Below are 20,966 nucleotides of genomic sequence, written 5' to 3' on the forward strand. Positions count from 1 at the left end.
ACGTAAAACTCATATATCAATTACACGTAAAACTCATATATCAATTACACGTAAAACTCATATATCAATTACACGTAAAACTCATATATCAATTACACGTAAAACTCATATATCAATTACACGTAAAACTCATATATCAATTACACGTAAAACTCATATATCAATTACACGTAAAACTCATATATCAATTACACGTAAAACTCATATATCAATTACACGTAAAACTCATATATCAATTACACGTAAAACTCATATATCAATTACACGTAAAACTCATATATCAATTACACGTAAAACTCATATATCAATTACACGTAAAACTCATATATCAATTACACGTAAAACTCATATATCGATTACACGTAAAACTCATATATCAATTACACGTAAAACTCATATATCAATTACAGGTAAAACTCTTGTTTGGCTTTAAATATGTGTTATATCTGACCGTATAAAGGTATCAATATGTTGGTAATGATGAATCATGTTTCACACGGAGGAATGGATTGGATACGAATAGTTAAATTGGATGACAGTTGTACAATAACTTTTGTTTCTTTTTTCACTCAGGATTGTCAGACAGAAAACTGTCAATCATTTACATGTGGTGTGACTCCCATTCCTGCTGGGTTTGCTGTATCCATAACTATGAACTTTACCCTTAATCCAGACACGTTTAGCAAGGTTCAGGTACTAATGGCTATAACTTAAGTGGGTTTTTAAAAAAAAATATAAATGTATAAAAATTCTTCCACACTACGTAAGATTAAAGAATTAAGTCTTATGTTATAGGGAAAAATAACTCGTTGTAGGGGAAATACAGCTTTCACATGATGAAAATGTTACATTATTTCATCAATACGACATGTATGCTGTCGATAATGCTATTAATTTTAAAATTTGATAAAGGATTTGTGCGAGAATTTTACTAAAACCTGATGATTGATTTTATTCGTTCATCTATTAGTCTGTAAAATGCAGATGGGATATCCAAATTCATGTGAAAGAATATGGTTGACCACCACTCTGTAAGACTCATCGTGCATAGATCAAATATTCTACTCTGGTTGAGGTATCCTTAGCTCCCTATGTAAGAATCCGTCAACTAATATGTGTTTGTTTCACTGCAGGCCAGCGACTCTAATATAAAGGAGGTGGAGATTTCCTCAGTAGTGATGATAAACTACCCTAACGATCTGGCTTTGATTGACCAAGATCGGGACAGTACACAGAAGGTAAAGCACTATTTATACACATGTAATATTTACAGTTTGCACTGACATGGACTCAACAACCATGCTTTATAGTATTATCATTATCGGTGTATAATGATAGCACAACACGTGCAGCAATTCCATTGTTACGGGAATAGTTGCTGGTCATGACCTCACTTTTGGTGGGGACATATGTATGACTCGATTCCAATCAGTTGTTCAATCGAATTCATTGACGATGACGGGAGAGTAAAAAATATGGGTATTTTGATAAAAAAAATCAAATGTCGCGAGAATAGATAATATTCATTTACGTGAAAAACTGTAAATATAAGAATAGATTTTTATTTTGTTGAGGTTATGAGGGTATAATGATAATAGAGCACGTGTAAATTATGTAAAATTATGTAGATGTATTTTTTATGGTCCTGCCATTTCATCACTTCTTTATTTTTTTAATCCTTAGTTTTGCTGCCTCCACTTTTGGAAGGAATGAGGATACTTAATTTTTGTTATCTGGGATAATGTCATGTTTCTATTCTCTCTATCGAAATCTCTAATGTTGTAAATCACGTTTATAAAGAAAAAGTTTACACAAAATTTATGGGTATAACCTAAAAAATTTCATTTCCATCAATGGTCCTATACATGTACTATGATAATTATAGTACCGTATTCGACCCAAGGAGCGCCCTGTCCCTATAAATGTTCTTACACCTTTTTGAGGCATCAAAATCAAATTCACTTAACTTCAAATAAATGCAGGGTGAAAATATGAAAACTTTGTAGATTTCGTTGCTTGATTATTTTTTTTCAAATTGATCTATTGCTTACTTTGTGTTGTAATTTTTTGAAAGCTAGTCCAAATTTCGTTCTCTCAAATGTCCCCTTATTTATTTATTTTCGATTTTTAAGCTCTATGGGTAGTCGAATATGGTCACTACTAAATACACATCAACTACCAGTAATTTGAAGACTACAAGTTGTCGTATAATTTGCTGCAGAAAAGTTGCCTTCGTGTTAAAGAATTGAATTGATAGATAAAGGCTTAGCGTCCTCAATGAAGAATGGAAATTTTTAAAAAGGGAAGAATGATGAACATAACTACTTACTGCAAAGTTGCATACACTCCTACGAGTGACTTAGTCACACCTTCTAGTGTCAACAGAGGATGACAGTAGGCATCAAAAGCTCTCGCCAAGCTTAAGAAGTTGTGTTGTTTATAATTTGGCATTAATAAATAAATTTCAATTATAATTTCAGGCAACTTTAACTGTTCTTCCCAACAAACCTATAGAAGAAAGTGTGGCATGGTGGATCATCCTTCTCAGTATCTTGGGCGCTATAGCTCTCATTGCTTGCATCATATTTGGTTGTTGGAAGGTATGTCAGTCTTTATCTCTCTGTTGACCACTTTTTGTTAAGGTTGTCGATGTCCTTTATCTTGATTTTGATATATTAACTAAAATATAATCAATATACATATGTAAATTCTCAATGTTCTGTCATTTAAAAAAGCTGAAATTGACAACCTGATGTAGATCAACAGAATATTTACATGGCATTTTCGTGTTTAGTGTGGATTCTTCAAGAGAAAGCGTCCTTCGACTGAAGAAAGCAGAGAACTAATGGCAACAGAAGCTGGTGGAGCGCCGACTACCAACGGTGCAGAACCCGCCACAGAACACCCTATAGAGGAAGAACCTAGGAATGGAGACGTGACAATTAAAAAGGAAACGGTAGACGAGAGCGAGAAGCTGGTGGACAGCAGTAAACCAGACGAGATAACAGATGATAGTAACCGAGTGTGAATACTGTATGTAATTTCACTCGTTATCCAAAATCAATATTGAAAGTGTGTTCAAAAGTAGTTTCAATATGTGGCGGTTTTGAATGAAGAAATAGCTCAAGTGTTCTTATGCGAGTAAAGAAGTTATTGATTTCATCATATGAAAGGTGATCTGGAAAGTGTATGCGGTCAGTGAGATAGAATTTCAAACGTTTCATGAAAGATAATGCAAGTGTACTTGTATAATACAAGTTATTTGGAAAGGTTCTCTTGGGTGAACATGGTAACAAGGATTTTTTACTCAGATAACGAAGGTTACGTTTGAATAGCACCGATATAATGAATGTCATTAAATTGTCTGGGTATGTAGAGTTTGTATGCATTACTGATTCTACAGTTCCAACTATGATTTTAATCCATCGGACTGGCTAAATGCTGACATTTCAACCACTGACCCATTGAGAGATTAAAGCTATCAAGACATGCTTTAAGAAAAAAACAGAAAGCTAGTGAAATAGTTTATTTGCTCAATTTACCTGAATATATGGGTGAAGACTATATTATAATTGCTATCTGATTCGTTGGATAACATTAGGTTTTGGGAGAGGAGTGGGTAGTTCTGCTATATACCGCATTTGACCCAATATATGACCATTTTCAACTTAATTTCACTTAGCTTCGAATTAAACACAGACTGAAAAATAAAAACTGTATAGTTCTCTTTATTCAATTCTTTTTATTTGTGGCATATTTAGACAAAACTTTTATGGACGGCTAGGCCAACTTTGGTTCCAATATACGTTCCCCATGTATTTGATTTTATTTCGATTAAGGAAACCGTTTTTATACCACAGATATAAAATAGAATCAGTACTGGGAGAATTATCCTTTATAACTGAGAATCAGTTACTGTGTCTCTAGTGTATCTCTACAGTTACCAAGTACATCAGGACCAATCCTCACATTCCTGTCTGCCAGTTGTCTTTCAGAGGCGATGAACAGGTTACAAGCATAGCATTGATCAAATCGACACACATATCCTTGACTTCTGTTGAAACGATCATACGTTTTTGTAATAAAAGTAATCAGTTTCGTTTTATGAACAAGGTTAGCCCAGCCCATGTCATAGAGTTAGGGTGGAAATGGCTAGCCCAACTTCATTTACACTACTGTTTAAATTTTACGGGTTTGAAATATCGCGATTGACTTTGGAAATTATTTGCGGAGTTCATTTTCGTAAATTATCTTTGTAGTTTTTGAAAGCGTAATTCATACGACAGGCGTGAATATGTAAAACTGTTATTTGGATAAGTTTCTCAATGTATTAAGTTTCGCGAATTTGTATCAATCTGGGAATACAGCGAAATTGAAACCCTCGTGAATATTAGTATTATCAACTACATGTATACAGTATGCATGTATGTGGGGATGTCTCTCCATGCAACAAGCTTATGCAGGATTGTATTATCGTGAAAACTCATATAAATTCGGACCATTTATGGTAAAATTTAAAAAGGAAGTTAGGGTGGGAAAATGACATTGCTATAGACCTTTTTTTACATAAAAGAAAAATCATCGATTCTCAAATGTGTTAGTTTCAAACGTTGTTTTATCAGAGAAAGCATTTTATCATTTTATACCGAGATCAGATTTCACGACGACAATCGCGGTGTTCATGATATCAATCTGTTTTGAACTATTTTTATTATACTTATTCAATACATTTGTACAATTTTGATAACTCAATGTAAATAAGATGAATAAGATGATGAAAGAGCCTTTATTTCATAATCAGCTGTGCAGCTCTGGTTGTTCTCAAATAATTCATTTTTTATCCTAATGGAATTCGTCATGTCAATTAGCTCAATTCTTTTTATATAAAAATAGACCCGAATATTAAGGTTTAGTATCGGGGTTGAGACGATTTTATGTTATGGTTAAGTCATTGTTATATGCATTTAGCTTACAAGTACTTGAACTAGTTCATGCATTCATGAATGTAGTACAATAAGTTATAATATAATGTATTGTTGTAAACTTATAAAGTATATTATATTGTTTGAATGTATCGTTTAAAGTTTATTGTATTGTTTGCTTGCTTTTGGATGTAAGTATGTATATATATTATTATGAAGTGAGTCAGTATGAATGTGTGTATGCATGTGTGGATTATTGCTAGGATATTTTAATTATCATGGAGTATTTGTAGACCAGTCATTTAGTTTATAAAATAATACTAATGAGCCAGTAAATATTTAGAATTATTAGGACTTTATTTTTCTTTTAAATTAAAGATTTTCATCAAATTATTTTTTTGAAAATATAATTAGTAATAATTTAGTCATTATGATAACGAACTTTCATTCTTACACATTTATTCACTGTTCATGTTATGTTAACTGTTATGTTACGAACTGAAGATGTTTTAAGTACACCCTTTTTAAACCCGTGACAAAGAAATCCAATTTATTTCTACTGTAACTTCAAGGTGACGCTACTCTATAAAATATCTCCTAATCAGATATTATAACACATTATATAACGCGAGGTTCTTCAAACAGTTTTACAAACTAGAATGAAATCTGACAAGTGACTATTGTTTATCATGTTTATCAAACTCGAGTTAGTTAATTTTCAAATTTTGAAAAGACACGAGCTTTAGCGACTGCCTTAAAAAATTTGAAAATTAACTAACGAGAGTTTTGATAAACATGATAAACAACAGTCACGCGTTGGGGAACTTATTTATCCCATAACTTTAGCTCTATATTCATACCGTGGTGACCATTTTCTCGTCTTAATTCAGGGAAACTTACCACCATACATAGTGTAGTGATATATTTGCGCCATAGAATATAGTGCCTAAATATAGAGCCAATATTCTATCCTTTGATACTTTGAATAAGCAACTACCTGTTACTGTAAATAGTAAATACAATGCTATTTAAAAATGTGTTATGAAAAGTAGCCCAAAGTTGAGAGCCAATCGGAAACAAGAGATATTTGAATTGACCAATCAGACGCACCGTAGGTGTTTACACACTGGAGTGTGCAAACATAGATTATAACCAACTGCTATGGAATTTATCACATGGGTTTTCCATTGTGAAACATGCATATTTATGGGATAAAAAAGTTTTTCACTTTTACACACTTTATGAATTATTATTTCCCAATGATACCATTATTTTATCAGTGTGGTGCAACTCAAATGTGTGCATATAAGTAGCTTTGTTTGGCCTCTGCCGCACTATAGGATACAATGGCAGAGTAATTAAAACAGTCGACTAATGTCATTATACATCAATATGCTACCATTAAATCCGTATCCGAAATGCTATAGAATAGCATATCATTTATTTGCATAATCATAGTTTATTTTATGGCATTATATGCTCTATTTCTATATAACGTCCCATTTATATATGTTACACGTCAATATATATTTCGTTAAGTTTTCTCCATTTGATAAACCAGTGATGTATATCATGTAATATCGTATATAAATGTACTGTACATTTCAGAAATTCATTGGTAGCAGTTGATTATAATTCCTTTTTTCTGGTGGTAAAAGTGGTAAAAGTCTAAACAAGAATTATTGCACGAGTAAAGTGCTTACTTCCATAAATTTGGCAGTACGACATAAAATATATTTATTTAAACCATACATTAAATATCTATATCTATTAACAGGACAAAAATCGGTAATGGCCCGATTTCCACATACAAACTGACAGTACTATTAGGTCCATATTTATTGTTTATATGTGCAAAACTATGTGCATGAGGCATATAAATGTACAATTAATGTAACTCCTTAATGTATACATAAGATAGATATTTTATTGTTGTTATATTTCTGTTATATTGTAGCGTAGCTTCATTGGTCTGAAAGACTAACTGTACCAGTGATTACTCCCGTTACTTAGAGCTTCTAGATCTGTTAAAAAAAGATATTTCTTATCAACCACAGATATGTTTTTCAACTATGTATTTTAATGTTTTATGCAAAAAATCTTTAAAAAAAATAATGAATTAAAAAAAATTTATTTTTCAAAAAAAAAATATTAAATTTGGAGAGTTCAGCTATTTTGCCTTTGATGTAGTATTTGCGTCCGCAACCAAACAGTTATAATTTGTCTGTAATTTTCGCCAGGAACAATATTTACGATTTACTTAAAATTTTACCGGAAGATAATTAATTGAAAATTGATCGGATATTAATATTCTGTCCTCATTTTTATTATCTTCTTTACATGTATTTCTAAGCTTGTTTATGAAATGGACGATGGGAAAATGTAATCAATATGATGTTTGTTACAAACGAACGAGAGTCATAGAATACCTTATCTTCCATCGGCACATTTTGTTATGTTCAAAGACACGTCTATATATATGTTGTGTAAAGTATTGTTGATGTGTCTATTAATGCAGCAAATGTTTTAATTATACGAAGACAAAAATGTAAACACTTACCATTTGCTATCGCCGGTAATACCAAAGTCCTCCATCGCTGTACATTATGCCTATAATATGAACATGTCATTGTTTATTAAATATACATATATAAACAAATGTCAGTGACTTCTAATGCATTGTTCACAAATACCACCCAGTGCCATATGCATCGATGATAATAAATATTTAAAGATTCTTTGTCTATTGTTTTTCATATCTTTTTGATAAACTCTAAATTACGAAATTCCATCACGAAATGCTATGGATAATAAGCCCTATAGGCTTAAAGACGTAATAGACATCGTGCCGTTTTTAAGGCGTCTGATAACACTGCAAATACATGCATGCCCATTGCATGATCGTTAACTTGAGATCTAACATACGGAAACTGCCGCACGTTTTGTCACGAAGTAAAGATGACGTAAGAAAATGTTGAAGTTGAACTTTGGAATTCAATGATGATAACTTTGACTTGACGGATGGCTATTCTGGAGTATCCAGAATATAGCCGTTGTGTTCCGTACAAAGTCGGAGACCTAACTGACTTATAAATAAAATATTCCATGCTTAAATAATGTACATACAATAAAATTACAGAATTATGACTGACAGATATCGCTCATTGGCAGATTAATCAGCCGTGGTCAGTGTCCTTTAGGCAATTAGGATGGCCGTGACATTAATCCGGTTACGTAATAGAATGGAACATAAAATCTTTCAGAAAAGGTATCGAAGTAAATTGCCAGAGGATATACACAGTTATCACACATATGGTTTTTTATCTCAAATGTCACGAACGATATGTGTTGAGTAAATATAATCAAGAATATAACCTTAGGAATGTCAAATTACACACAATAGTATCAACTGATGATTGATGTTAAAATTTAGCAACTATTTACACACGTTCAAAGCACTTTAAAATTTATCACAAAATTCTTTGTGATAACTTCCTTCCGCTCCGGGAAAGACGCGTTCCGCGTCTTAATTAAACTGTCCTCTGTTTTGATGGAGTCTATTCGCTCGGTGTTCATAGGAAATGTGTGGTCGCTGGCGTCGTGAATTATTTTGTGGCTGGTTTCGTAGTCCGGGAAAAGTATTCGGTCTGGTAGTATTTGGAGCGCTGTAGTAACTAAGTTGTTTTTGGAGGCTTGTGATTATGTTTTGTTTCTGTTTTAATTCCTCGTCCTTCTCCGAAATTCTGAACTTTAAATTTGCAATTTGTCGCTGCGTCTGTTCTTTTTGTTTCGCGGTTGTTTGTAATGTACTGATTGTTTCGTCTTTGCTTTTCATCATTTTCTTTCTGTTGTCCAATGCTTTTTCTAGTTCCTTAATTTGAGACACATAATTGGTTATATTCACATTTTTGGCGCGCGCACATTCCTCTGCTAGAATTTCGTTTGATCTTTGTAATTTTGCACACTTTTCTGATATTTTGGAGATGGTAATTTTGGTACGAACAAGTTTTGACTGTAATGAAATTATCTGGTTGCTGTAGTTAGAGTCTTTCTGGAAATCGTTTTGAAGTTCACTATTTTCAATGTCACTGAATGGAAAAATACACAGTACCTTTTTCGTATCTCGGAATTTCCTGAGACGTTCAGAATCTCGCCGCCATTTGGATGTTGACTTGGCCTTTTTCTTTGGTGCAGTGCGAATAACGGACTTACTGTCCGAAGAATTTTTCGGGGCAGGAACAGGATGGATCCGCAGTTTCAGACGCTGACTTGTCCAGGGATAATATCCTGTTGTACCAACATTTGTAGCACAATGTCCGGTTCGATTAAAACACATTCTCGAAAAGTGGCCAATGTTTCCACATCGGAAACAGTAACATCCGTTTGCTGGACAACACATCGGATGGTTTGGAGAAAAGAGGCTCCCACATCTGTAACATGATGCCATCCCGAATAGTTACCGTCAAAACGTTACCCTGGTTAATTCCAAAGTATGGCGAACACAGTCTTGGTTAAAATCTAGTCCGTGTGATTCCGAATAGTGTTGGTCCTTCTTTGAGTCACTCGCGGGAAATACTTGCTTGGCAGTTAAGGTTTCGGGAAAGCGTACCCAGCGTAGAAGTGGGTACTACCCGGATTTTCCACCAATTAACATGCGCAAACGTATATCATAAGGAATATTTTACCCTTATGAAACTAATGATTATTTGTAAATACATTGAACTTTCAAAAGTACACTTTTATAGCTAAGGTATATTGTGTATATATTTTTATCAGTGTGTGTAACACATTTCAATTAGATATCGATATGAGAAAAATGTGTCGGCTTATCAATTAGTCTGCAATATATTTGAAGTCAATAAATTGTTCTGACCGACACGTATGAGTTCAAAAGGGAGATTAACTTCCGGATGTTTCGGTCATCTTGAAATTGTTAATCAAAGGAAATCACACGTAATAGGTAGATTACTTAAGTGATAGCGGAAGCTATCTTATTGTACTAGAATTATTTTTTTTACCCTTTTGCACCGTACGGCGGTCAAGATGTTTGCAACCATTGTATTCGTGTTGGCTGTCAAATTTAGCTGAGAAAGCCGGTTTGCTTATGAGTATCTAACTTATCCCTATAGCTGTTTGTCAATTACAAAAATTCACAGTAAGTAGTCAATACACATCACAACATTAATAATCCAAATTGATTGTTGAAATCATTGTCTGGTTTGGTTTTTACAGTTTTACAGGTAAATTTTTGTATAACACACACTACATCAAAAATTCAGGCATTTGGCTCCTTTAAAATGTTTATCATACACCCATTCCAACAATAATTATATCAAAGAAATATATTTCAGTTGGTGAGAGATTAGTTTTTCAACTCTTACAACCAAAACCGCTTCAATTTCGGACTTCTGACGCCTCTTTAAAAATTCTGCATTTAGGTCCTTTAAATTGAATTGTTCAGACTCCCATAGAACACACAATTATAATCCAAATAATGATTATAAAATTTAGGTCTGTTGTGTCCTGTTAGATAAGAGTTTTCAACACCCTGATCATTTATTTTATATTCTCTACATAGTGTGGACTCTTTGCTTATGAGTATCAACTGTATCCATCCAGTGTCTATATAAGAGTAGAGGCTTAAATGGTCAATACCAAGAAACCTCTGAAACTAATCGGGTGGCTTGACCATTATTTCAGAACCAACTACAGATATACAGCTATATAGACCAACTACAACCGAACTACAAATCACACAAAAAAAGTACATAAAAGATCTCTGGTATTTTGTAAATTGTATGTCTATCTCTAAAATCCTTGCCTTGTCGTCATTTAGATTCCACTTGTTACACACATTTCTGATGACTACATTCGGTTCTCTAAACCAATGAAAGCTGAAATACAACGTGAAACTATGACAGCATATTGAGTGTATATTGAAAACATGATTTTAGACATCAAAGAAAATGACCCGCCTAACTGTAAGCTTATTCCCAAAGAACTATTTACTTATATAAAGTCATAAAAAACCGAAAGTAGCAGCATTCCACCCCTTAGAAAAAATGGTCAACTTTTTGACATGTCGACTGATAAAGCAAACATTCTTAACACACAATTCCAAGAAGCCTTCACGCCACCTACAAACACACCTATCCATGACAAAGGCACCAGTACTCATCCTACCATGAATAAAATAACAATCTCAATCAATGCCATCACCAAGTTACTAAACAACATCAATCCCAGGAAAGCCTCTAGCCCAGATGAAATCCATGGAAAAATTCTTAATTAGTCAAGTACTACCATTGCTCCAATCCTAAAACTGATCTTTGAAAAATCTCTAAACCTTGGTGAAGTACCACGTGACTGGAGACATGCAAATGTCTGTCCTGTGTTCAAAAAAGGGGACAAGCATAACGCCATCAATTATCTCCCAATATCTCTCACTTGTTTATGCTGTAAAGTCCTAGAACACATCATTTCCGAGAACATTATGAGTCACTTTGAAACAAACAACATCTTGTACGACTTTCAACATGGTTTCCGCGCAAAAAGATCACGCGAAATCAAAATCATCTCTCTCATTCAGGACCTATCGAATTCTCAAAATCTAAACAAACAAACCGACTTAATAGTAATGGATTTCGCAAAAGCATTTGACAAAGTTTCATATCCCCAACTCTTTTATAAACTTAACAGCTATGGCATCGATACACAGACCCTAAACTGTATATCTTCTTTTCTCTTCAACCGAACTCAAACTTTCGTCCTAAATGGTGTTAAATCCAGTACTGTACCTGTGACCTCTGGTGTCCCTCAAGGAACAGTGCTCGGACCAATTCTCTTTCTGATCTATATTAATGACCATAGTGAATACATCAAACACAGTACCCTTCGCCTCTTTGCTGATGACAGTATACTTTACACACAAATAAACTCTGCTGACGACGAACACCGCAGCGAGATGGGAAAAATGATTGGCACATGAAATTCCATCCAGATAAATATACAGTCTTAAAAGTAAACAAACACGCAAAATTCCACTCCTATTATCATCTTCACGGCCACATCCTTGAAATCTCAGATTCAGCAAAGCACTTCTAAGGCGTCACAGTCCAATCCAACCTAAAACGGGACAAACATATAAATTCTATTGAATCCAAAGCAACCCAGTCATTAGGCTTCTTGAAACGAAATCTGAAAATCAAATCAAAACAAATTAAAGATCGCGCATACAAAACCTTAGTTCGTCCAAAACTAGAGTATTGCTCATCAGTCTGGGATCCACATCTTACAAATCAGATAAATCAAATAGAAAAAGTTCAACGGCGTGCTGCAAGATTTACATGCGACCGTTATCATAATATATATATACCAGTTCAGTTTCAGACATGCTTGACGACCTGATCAGAACTGGCCACCCCTACAACTCTGTAGACTTCAAGGCCGGCTTATCCTATTCAATAAGATAGTAAATCACCATGTAGCCCTATATCCTCATCAAATTCTGACTCCACGACAAACCTCTGGACCCGTTCTAGCCATCGTAATTCAAATTCTTTCTAAGAAAAAATTCATGTACGTTTTCCTTTTTCCACAAACTATCTGTAATTGGAACTGCCTACCACAGACTATCATCTCTTCAGAGACCGTGGACTCCTTCAAATCTGCCATCCCGGTCATGTATCTAGCAATCATATTCCACCAAAACAACTGAAAATAACACTGTACATAATTTAAATAAAAAAAAAAAAAAAAAAAAAAACAGCGCCTGACATATCAACTTCATCTTGAAGGTTTGTCATGTATCCCCGAAGAAGAAGAAGACTTTGGGTCCGGTCCCCTAAACGAGACACACCATATCATAGTCTTTAAAAGATCGAGGTATTTTCTCATGATTTGTGCTCAACATTAAGAAATTAGACGTATATACTTTGCCAATTGTCGGTATAATGCGACCTGGCGTAGCTTTGGCAGCATACTTCAACGAGAAACCTCTAAAAAAGCAAAACGTGAGTGTAGTCTACTAATAGAATAAAAATAACTTGGCTTCCCGTATACTATATAAATAAAACAAATGTGACTAGACTACTACCATTTGTCAACATTTTATTGTGAAATGATATAAAGTTCACGAGATGTCACGGTTGTTGGATGTAATGTCATACGTCTTAGCATGTGGGTAATTATACGTTATGTAAAACTTCATATCAGCGACACTTTAGAAGATCAAACATCTGAGAACACCAACAATGTTAGAGGTATAGCACGATGAGACACTTTTGATCATTCCGTCGTGCACATCGGAAGTTTCTCAATATCGAGATCTAATATTATGTATAGTTTAAGAATAAATTACCGCGTATCTGTATTAAATTTTCCATCTCCGCAAACATGTTTTTTAGTATTTTTTCTGGGCTGTATAATTTAGGAGCTTTTTGCTACTAGTAATACCATATTATCACGTTAGTCTGATTATCACGTAAGAAACCAAAAGTATAAGTGATCAAATTGATATCTTTTTCTCGCATTTCTGTGTAAGTCTTCATTCCAGCAACACTATTGAAAGCAAAATATTCTGCTATGTAGTTGAACATTATTAAAGACTCTCTTTTGGGGGGAAAATAATAAAATAAAATAAAGTAAGAAAATGAAGAAAAAACTAATAAGATAAGAAAATGTATATCCATTCGTTTTTTGAATGCTGTTGTCTGGCATCAGGAAGCAGACGATATATGAATCGGGACTATTTTTGTATGTTATCTTTCTACACGCAAGAAAAATATAAAAACCGCATTTTGTATATCGCGCCATTTAAAACCACGATAATAATCACGAGTACATCTCGATCATGGGTCGCCAGCCAGTAGTATAAATAATATTGAAGGAATATCTTTTTTTATTTTGTTGAGTTATGAGGGCGGGTTTCATAAAATTTACACGGGGTCCATTATCATTATACCCTCATAACCTCAACAAAATAAAAATGTATTCCTTATATTTACAGTTTTTCACGTAAATGAATATTATTTATTCTCCCGACAGTTGCATTTTTTTTTTATTAAAATACCCATATTTTGTTCTTTCCCGTCATCGTCAACGAATTTGATTGAACAGCTGATTGGAATAGAGTCATTCATATGTTCCCACCAAAAGTGGGGTCATGACCCCACGTTGAGCACTACGCCAGCGACTATTCCCTTAACAATAGAATCGCCGCACGTGTTGTACTATCATTATACACTGATAATGATAATAGGAGATTTCAGAAAAGATGGCGATGACGTCACACAAAGGTACATCCGGGCGCTCAAAGGTACAACTTATATCTGTACACAAAAACATTGTGTGAACACAGCCGCTTGTGATGTTTGTTTACATTTTATTGTAATAAATAGTACGCCAATCCGAGAACTATTGCGTTATTTACAGAACAGATGGCGATGACGTCACACAAAGGTACATCCGGGCGCTCAAAGGTACAACTCTTATATCTGTACACATAAACATTGTGTGAACACAGCCGCTTGTGATGTTTGTTTACATTTTATTGTAATAAATAGTACGCCAATCCGAGAACTATTGCGTTATTTACATTTCAAAAAGTGTAAATAAAAATATTTTACAATAATATACAAATTTAAACATATAGTATTCATATATTTTACTCTGTTTATACTCCATTTTCTACCGCTACGAGAACACACACGTCGCCATTACGTATAAACATTGACAGATATATTGCAAATATCAACTTGAAATTACAAATTAAATTCAAAGTCCCTCAAAATATAATTATAAGCAATTACTGTTTTCGAAGTGTTTCTTGATAAAACACTTTACGATGTGTGATTAGTACAAAATTAAACATTTGCTTTCGTAGATTACCCCATGCCCACGGCAGCCATTGCAGTACAGCCGAGAATCCGAATTTCGTCCATTTTCAGTGTCATTAAATTACGTATTTTGGTTATTTTTGTCATCAATTTTGGGATTTAGTTTATAACATACAAATGAGTCAGTTTGTAGTTTCTTTTTATCATATTTTTAAACAAAACTTTGAGTATTTAGGATTCTCGAAGCCGTGCTCAATGTATCGGCATTACAGTACTACGATCTGTAATTTATATCAATTTAAATGAAGTCTACCTAATATGTATTCAAATTATATAAAATTAATACCATTTCAATTGGAGACTTAACACAGCAGTCCATGGCATAAAAGCGGCTGAAAATGAAATATTAAAAATGAAATATGCAGCATGAAAACTGAACGATTTCACCATATATTATTTTTCGAGATCGGCAGCCATACATGTACGTGTACGTGTAACACAGTAGTTGATATAAGGGCATTCCATTAAAACAACATGTACATATTAAATAACGAAATATATATATCTTAAACAAGTACTTGTTTAGATAAAAGTGTTGGTAATCATTCATATGATTTATTTCCCCAACAATGCTGTGGCCTGCGGTGATCTACCAGCGATGAAGCCATACACGAGCGGCCGTGGTCTGGTCAGGTGGTTCACGTTTTGTTTATTCATGTTTAACAGAAACATGATACATTAAAATAAATCATTTATTCATAAACACCTTTTTCACAACCTCAATTTATACGTATGAACAAAAATCGGAAACGTGTGATGGCCCGGCAGCGCTTCGATAGGTGGCTTCGACACTAAATCTACACTTGTTATATTTAGCAATAAACAAATGAAAATATAAAAATGTTAACATCCGTAACATGTGAAACAATAAGAAACCATTTCAAAATCAGAATTTGCAAGTATGAAAGTATAAACTTTTGTCAAAGTATCGATTGTGAAGCAGGATGTACGTATCTGTTATTGTTTTTTATCAGTCGCCATACTGTGTTTGTACCTTTGAGGACCCGGATGTAAACTTTCTGTGACGTCACGCCATCTTTTCTGAAATCTCCTATAGTAGAAAGCTTGGTTATCGAGTCCATGTCAGTGCAAACTGTAAATAGTTGAGGAATAGATGTTTATTTTGTTGAGGTTATGAGAGTATAATGATAATGGAGCACGTGTAAATTATGTAAATTCCATCACAAGGATATTCAACATTTATTCATGTCAGTGCAAACTGTAAATAGTTAAGGAATAGATGTTTATTTTGTTGAGGTTATGAGGGTATAATGATAATGGAGCACGTGTAAATTATGTAAATTCCATCACAAGGATATTCAACATTTATTTATTATAAATACCCTTATATATACTAGTGTTTTTTTTATATAGTATATACAGAATACAGAAACATATATGCATATATGTTTCTGGTATATAGGGGTATTTTTTATACATATTTATACTATATATTATTGCCAAAACATCAAACTCCTGTGCTTATATAAACATATAAAATAACACAAAACTATACAAGGGTAAATTACTGTATATGCTAAAAATTTTATACGCTTATCAATTGGAGAAATCATGCAATCACTGTCATTCCTTTGCTACTACATGGTCAACTTATTTCTATGGATGTTGACGAAGCAGACATTCCTTGATTATTCAACCGAATGCACTGTCTTCTCGCTTGTTTTAATACCTATAACAAAAACAAAACAATATAAATTACGGGTAGTTATTTAGTGTCGTGCAACCTATTACTTACCTCCCTTTCAGGTAGAGCTCTTCAAGGAAAATGACGTCAGAGATTTTTAGCCAATCAAATTTGCCCAAACACCACTATGCCAGTATTTCGCGCGAATTGCTGAAGAAGGGAAAAAGCTACATGTGGTAAGTTAAATGGGTTAAAAACATGAATACTTTATTCCTGATGTGTCATATCATGATTTAAATCTCATATTAACATGGTAAAGTGTTTTTGCCCTGGATCGTTAGTGATGTTAAGTTGTAAGAGACATACTATGGACGACTTTCCAAGTCGACCCAAGTTATCGTGTAGGATTCATTATCAGATTGGTGTTTATTTAGTTATCTTTATATTTCAATAGATTATACGATTACCTTGTGGTCAACAAATTATAAGTTATTAAGCTAATAAAAGTACCGTCACAAAAGTTTAGACAAACTGCCACAGATGGTGTTATTTTGACCGAGGAAGGAAGACGAGGGAGACACCCTTTATAAAATCATACGCGGTAAACAATTGCCTGAATTGGCAAATAGTATAGTGAAATGGCAAGATTTTCTTTCTGAAAAAAAACCCACTTCCTTACGGATATAAGCATAAGATATCGATTATATTAGACTTGAGTGACTATAGCTATCAAAGTAATAAAATTCAGTGCATTCGAAGGTGTCTAGTAGTGGGACGTTTTGAAATCAGCTATAAAATCCTATGTGTACCCACAGGGACTTGTAACGTAGGTTGTGAGAAAGTCTGTTGTGTATACATGTGTACTATATACTATATAAAAGGACAAGGGAACCAACGACTCGCTTGGAAGAGGTACACCTGCCTCTACAAAAGTCGCCGGTATTCCGTCAAACATGGATAAATATGTATATATTTAATACTAATATATTCTTAAATAAATTTTCGATACGGAAAACACAACTTCAGACACGAAATAATATATTAACATACCTTTATTTCATTATGAACGTGGAAAATGCAGTCAGATATCCTCACTGTCGTTATGCCTGTCCAGTGAAATCTAGGTCAAAGGCACTCATATTCCCTTGTAACAAATTTTGTATGCATTCATTTCACTTTCTGGTGATATTTTCCCATTGCAAATACAAATAGGCTATCTCCGATAACGCTTTCATTAATCCAATCCAACAACTAAGCGAGGAATCACACTTTTTTTATCCAACACTCGACTCTTGTTCGTATAATCCGCCATATTGTAATTGATGATGGGTACCTTTTTAGTGTACTCGCCCTTACCCGCTACTGCACTGAAATTCTGTACCCAGACTCTGTATAAATTAAGTTTCATGGTTAAGGTTCTTAGAAGTACCTTTATTTGAAATACACGTATCATTAATTGAAGAATCTAACTTAAGTCGAGACTCTAATCTTTACTTTACCGTTACCACATTAATATTGTAGCTTTTAGTATACAGGCACTGTGTATATGGGGTTTCCAGTTCGGGTCCGGGTATGGGGTACACAATATCCACTCAAACGTGTTTAACCTAGATTTCAGTGGACAAGCAAAACGACAGCGAGGAAATCTGACTGCATTTTCCACGTTCATAGTGAAATAAAGGTATGTTAATATATTATATCGTGATTGAAGTTGTGTTTTCCATGTCGAAAATTTATTTAAGAATGTATTGGTATTATATATGTACATATTTATCCATGTTTGACGGAATACGGGCGACTTTTGTAGAGGCAGGTGTACCTCTTCCAAGCGAGTCGTTGGTTCCCTTGTCCTTTTATATAGTATATAGTACACATGTATACACAACAGACTTTCTCACAACCTACGTTACAAGTCCCTGTGTGTGTACCCTGCCCTGTCAGGCCAGCGTCCATACTACACGGACGACACCATTCGGTACAATGCAATAGCGAAAAATAACCACTTATTTCAAGTGGTCAAATGCATTATTAATTAATTAAACCATATAATTTTACGTTTTAGCTGGGTAAAAAATGATGCCTATATGGGTCTTATATATTATAATTAGTGGAGCAGATCTAGAAGACACTATTTTCAATATTGCAGCTATAATGATGGCTTAATCTATATATATACTAGCCTGAAGATGCATATATATGGTCTTTCAGCTGAGTGACCAAGACTAATAAACATGTACAAAAAAGGAAATATTTCACACACTCAGTCATTGGATGACCATGTGGAAAATATCAAATTTAGTCTAAAATTAGTTGTAAGTGGATGATATTTCTGTTTAATAAGATAAATCTTAAATCAATGTAGAAGATTATTTATACATGTAAGTAACTGTAAATTATCTGTTAACATTATGCCCATTATATTTTCTGATGCATATGTTTATATAAAAAAAATGTGGATATTCATGATACTTTGTTAATTTCCTATTATCTGATACTTTTCTTTCAGTTATTTCCAGATGAAGTAAGATGATGGTCATGGCTGCCAATGACAGCGATATGAACATCATAAGCATATTGTCAACACTTGAGTCAAAGATATCAAGTAAAGATGACAAAGCTAAAGCTTACACAAACTTCTGCAAGTGAGTATATTGTGTGTGCCAGCCTCAGACAATGAAAAGTAGTTAGCCATACTACGGGGAAAGATAATAATACGGGAAAATATAACAAAATCAATTATTATCATGCCCCGCTTTCTCCGAAACGAGGGATATTATTAATTTGGGTTTGTCCGTCTGTCTGTAACACTTCGTTTCCGTGCAATAACTGTAACAAATGTAAACCCAATATTCTTCAAACTTGTTGACAAGATTAAATACTTAAAGGGCTCGGCAAAGTTTTATCTTGTCTGACGATCACCCTTATTTAGGGGAGTTATGGTCCTTTGAATTACTAAAAATGTCATTTTCTGCCATTTCTGTGCAATAAGTGTAACAATTGTAAACCAATTTTCTTCAAACTTAGTAAAAAGGTTAAATGCCTTTATAAGGACTCAACCAAGTTTGATCGTCTTTCAATGGACCTTATTTAGCGGGGTTAGGCCACACCAAATTGATTTGTAGTTCTTCGGGAAATTGAAAAATAAAAATGGAGCGAGCGAGCGAATTTTTTTTGTTTTTAAAAAAAATTGGAATCGAGGATTTTTAGTAGCGAAGGCTTTCAAAGTCAAGCGAGCGATTTTTTTTTCAAACCATGGAAGTAAATATTAATAAAGAAAACACTGATAAACCTGTTTACTGTGTTTTTCAATCATCCTGGATACTTCTGTATATATATGTATTCATGCATAAACAAAAACAAAACTGTAATTTAAACAACAATGTATATTTTTGATAAAAAAATAAATCAATGATCTATCTGATCAGTTAAAACAAAAATGCATATCTTGTTAAAGTGAACAGTCGGGCAAGGACGGCTACAGTCGGTAAAAATGGTGTAAATGTATCCAGTATAATTTCTTATGAAATGGAAAAATAAAATCTTTCGTCAAAATCTGTCTGCGTACGAAGAAATTAATTTAAAGTATGGAAATTCTAAAACGTCCTCCCGGCTCACTATGTCCGTGGTTACATTTCCACGCAGCCTTGCTTTCAATGCTTTCAAATTTTCTTTACTTTAATGGTCAGAACTGGGAAACTAAGCAGAACTTGACCGTCGTATTAATGTGTGAGAACTTTTGAAAGGCCAATGAACGCATTTAGACTGGTTTTCTTTGCCCGACTATTCACTTTAAAAGTATCATGTGAACAATCACACATGTATATTAAAGGTACACCACAGTTGACTAGATTTTATAAATTTCTTTTCCATCAGATACATGTAACATCACCTACCATAATTTTTCAAAGTATGATATAACTATATAAAGGCGTTTTTCTACATCAGGAAAAAAATACCAATGATTTTCCCAACAATCCAGTAATTTGATGCATGCACTCAACCATGCATGGATATCAAAGACAAAGCGTCAATGTACATGTATGTATTATTAACAAAAATATCAGAATGAACACAAACTTTCAACTGAAAATCTAATTAAAGATGCTCCACCGCCGAAAGAGCATTATGGTATTCATCATTTGAACAATAATTGGTGTTTAATCGTGTATATATATGTATAATTAACACAAAAAATAATTTAAAATAATTTATTTCGCCATTGGTGCATGCGCAATTAGTACTTCATTCCATATAGGATATAGTGACACGGTATTTTTTCGGGATGCACTTAATTATTTTTCATATTTTTAACTTGAAGTAAAATTAGAAGCTCAAAGTTTTCAATGGTGGTAATGGTGTAAAGTAAGTAACTTTTGCAACTGAAGAAATATACTAAATCGTCTGCTCCTGTTTTTGATAGTGAAAAAATACCATTTGTCAACGATGGAGCATCTTTAATACAATTTACCAGGAAAATCATTTATTTTTGCTTAATAGATACAA

The 20,966-nt window shown here is 33.7% G+C and overlaps 2 protein-coding genes across 5 annotated transcripts in view; both read left to right on the forward strand.

Moving 5' to 3' along the window:
- LOC138314863 (integrin alpha-4-like) overlaps window positions 1-7,662 on the forward strand; it is a 65,238-nt gene extending 57,576 nt beyond the window's left edge. For all 3 annotated transcript variants that reach the window (XM_069255450.1, XM_069255452.1, XM_069255451.1), the window contains 4 exons: window positions 574-693; window positions 1,134-1,238; window positions 2,481-2,600; window positions 2,795-7,662. In XM_069255450.1, the coding sequence (XP_069111551.1) occupies window positions 574-693; window positions 1,134-1,238; window positions 2,481-2,600; window positions 2,795-3,028 (579 nt within the window). In that variant the 3' untranslated portion in view covers window positions 3,029-7,662. The remainder of the gene's footprint in view (window positions 1-573; window positions 694-1,133; window positions 1,239-2,480; window positions 2,601-2,794) is intronic.
- An 8,970-nt stretch (window positions 7,663-16,632) lies between these two features.
- The window catches only part of LOC138314865 (telomere-associated protein RIF1-like), a 37,074-nt gene continuing 32,740 nt past the window's right edge, over window positions 16,633-20,966 (forward strand). For both annotated transcript variants that reach the window (XM_069255453.1, XM_069255454.1), the window contains exons 1-2: window positions 16,633-16,699; window positions 18,970-19,105. In XM_069255453.1, the coding sequence (XP_069111554.1) occupies window positions 18,990-19,105 (116 nt within the window). In that variant the 5' untranslated portion in view covers window positions 16,633-16,699; window positions 18,970-18,989. The remainder of the gene's footprint in view (window positions 16,700-18,969; window positions 19,106-20,966) is intronic.

This window comes from Argopecten irradians, chromosome 2 (assembly GCF_041381155.1).
Source record: "Argopecten irradians isolate NY chromosome 2, Ai_NY, whole genome shotgun sequence".
NCBI classification, from domain to species: Eukaryota; Metazoa; Mollusca; class Bivalvia; order Pectinida; family Pectinidae; genus Argopecten; species Argopecten irradians.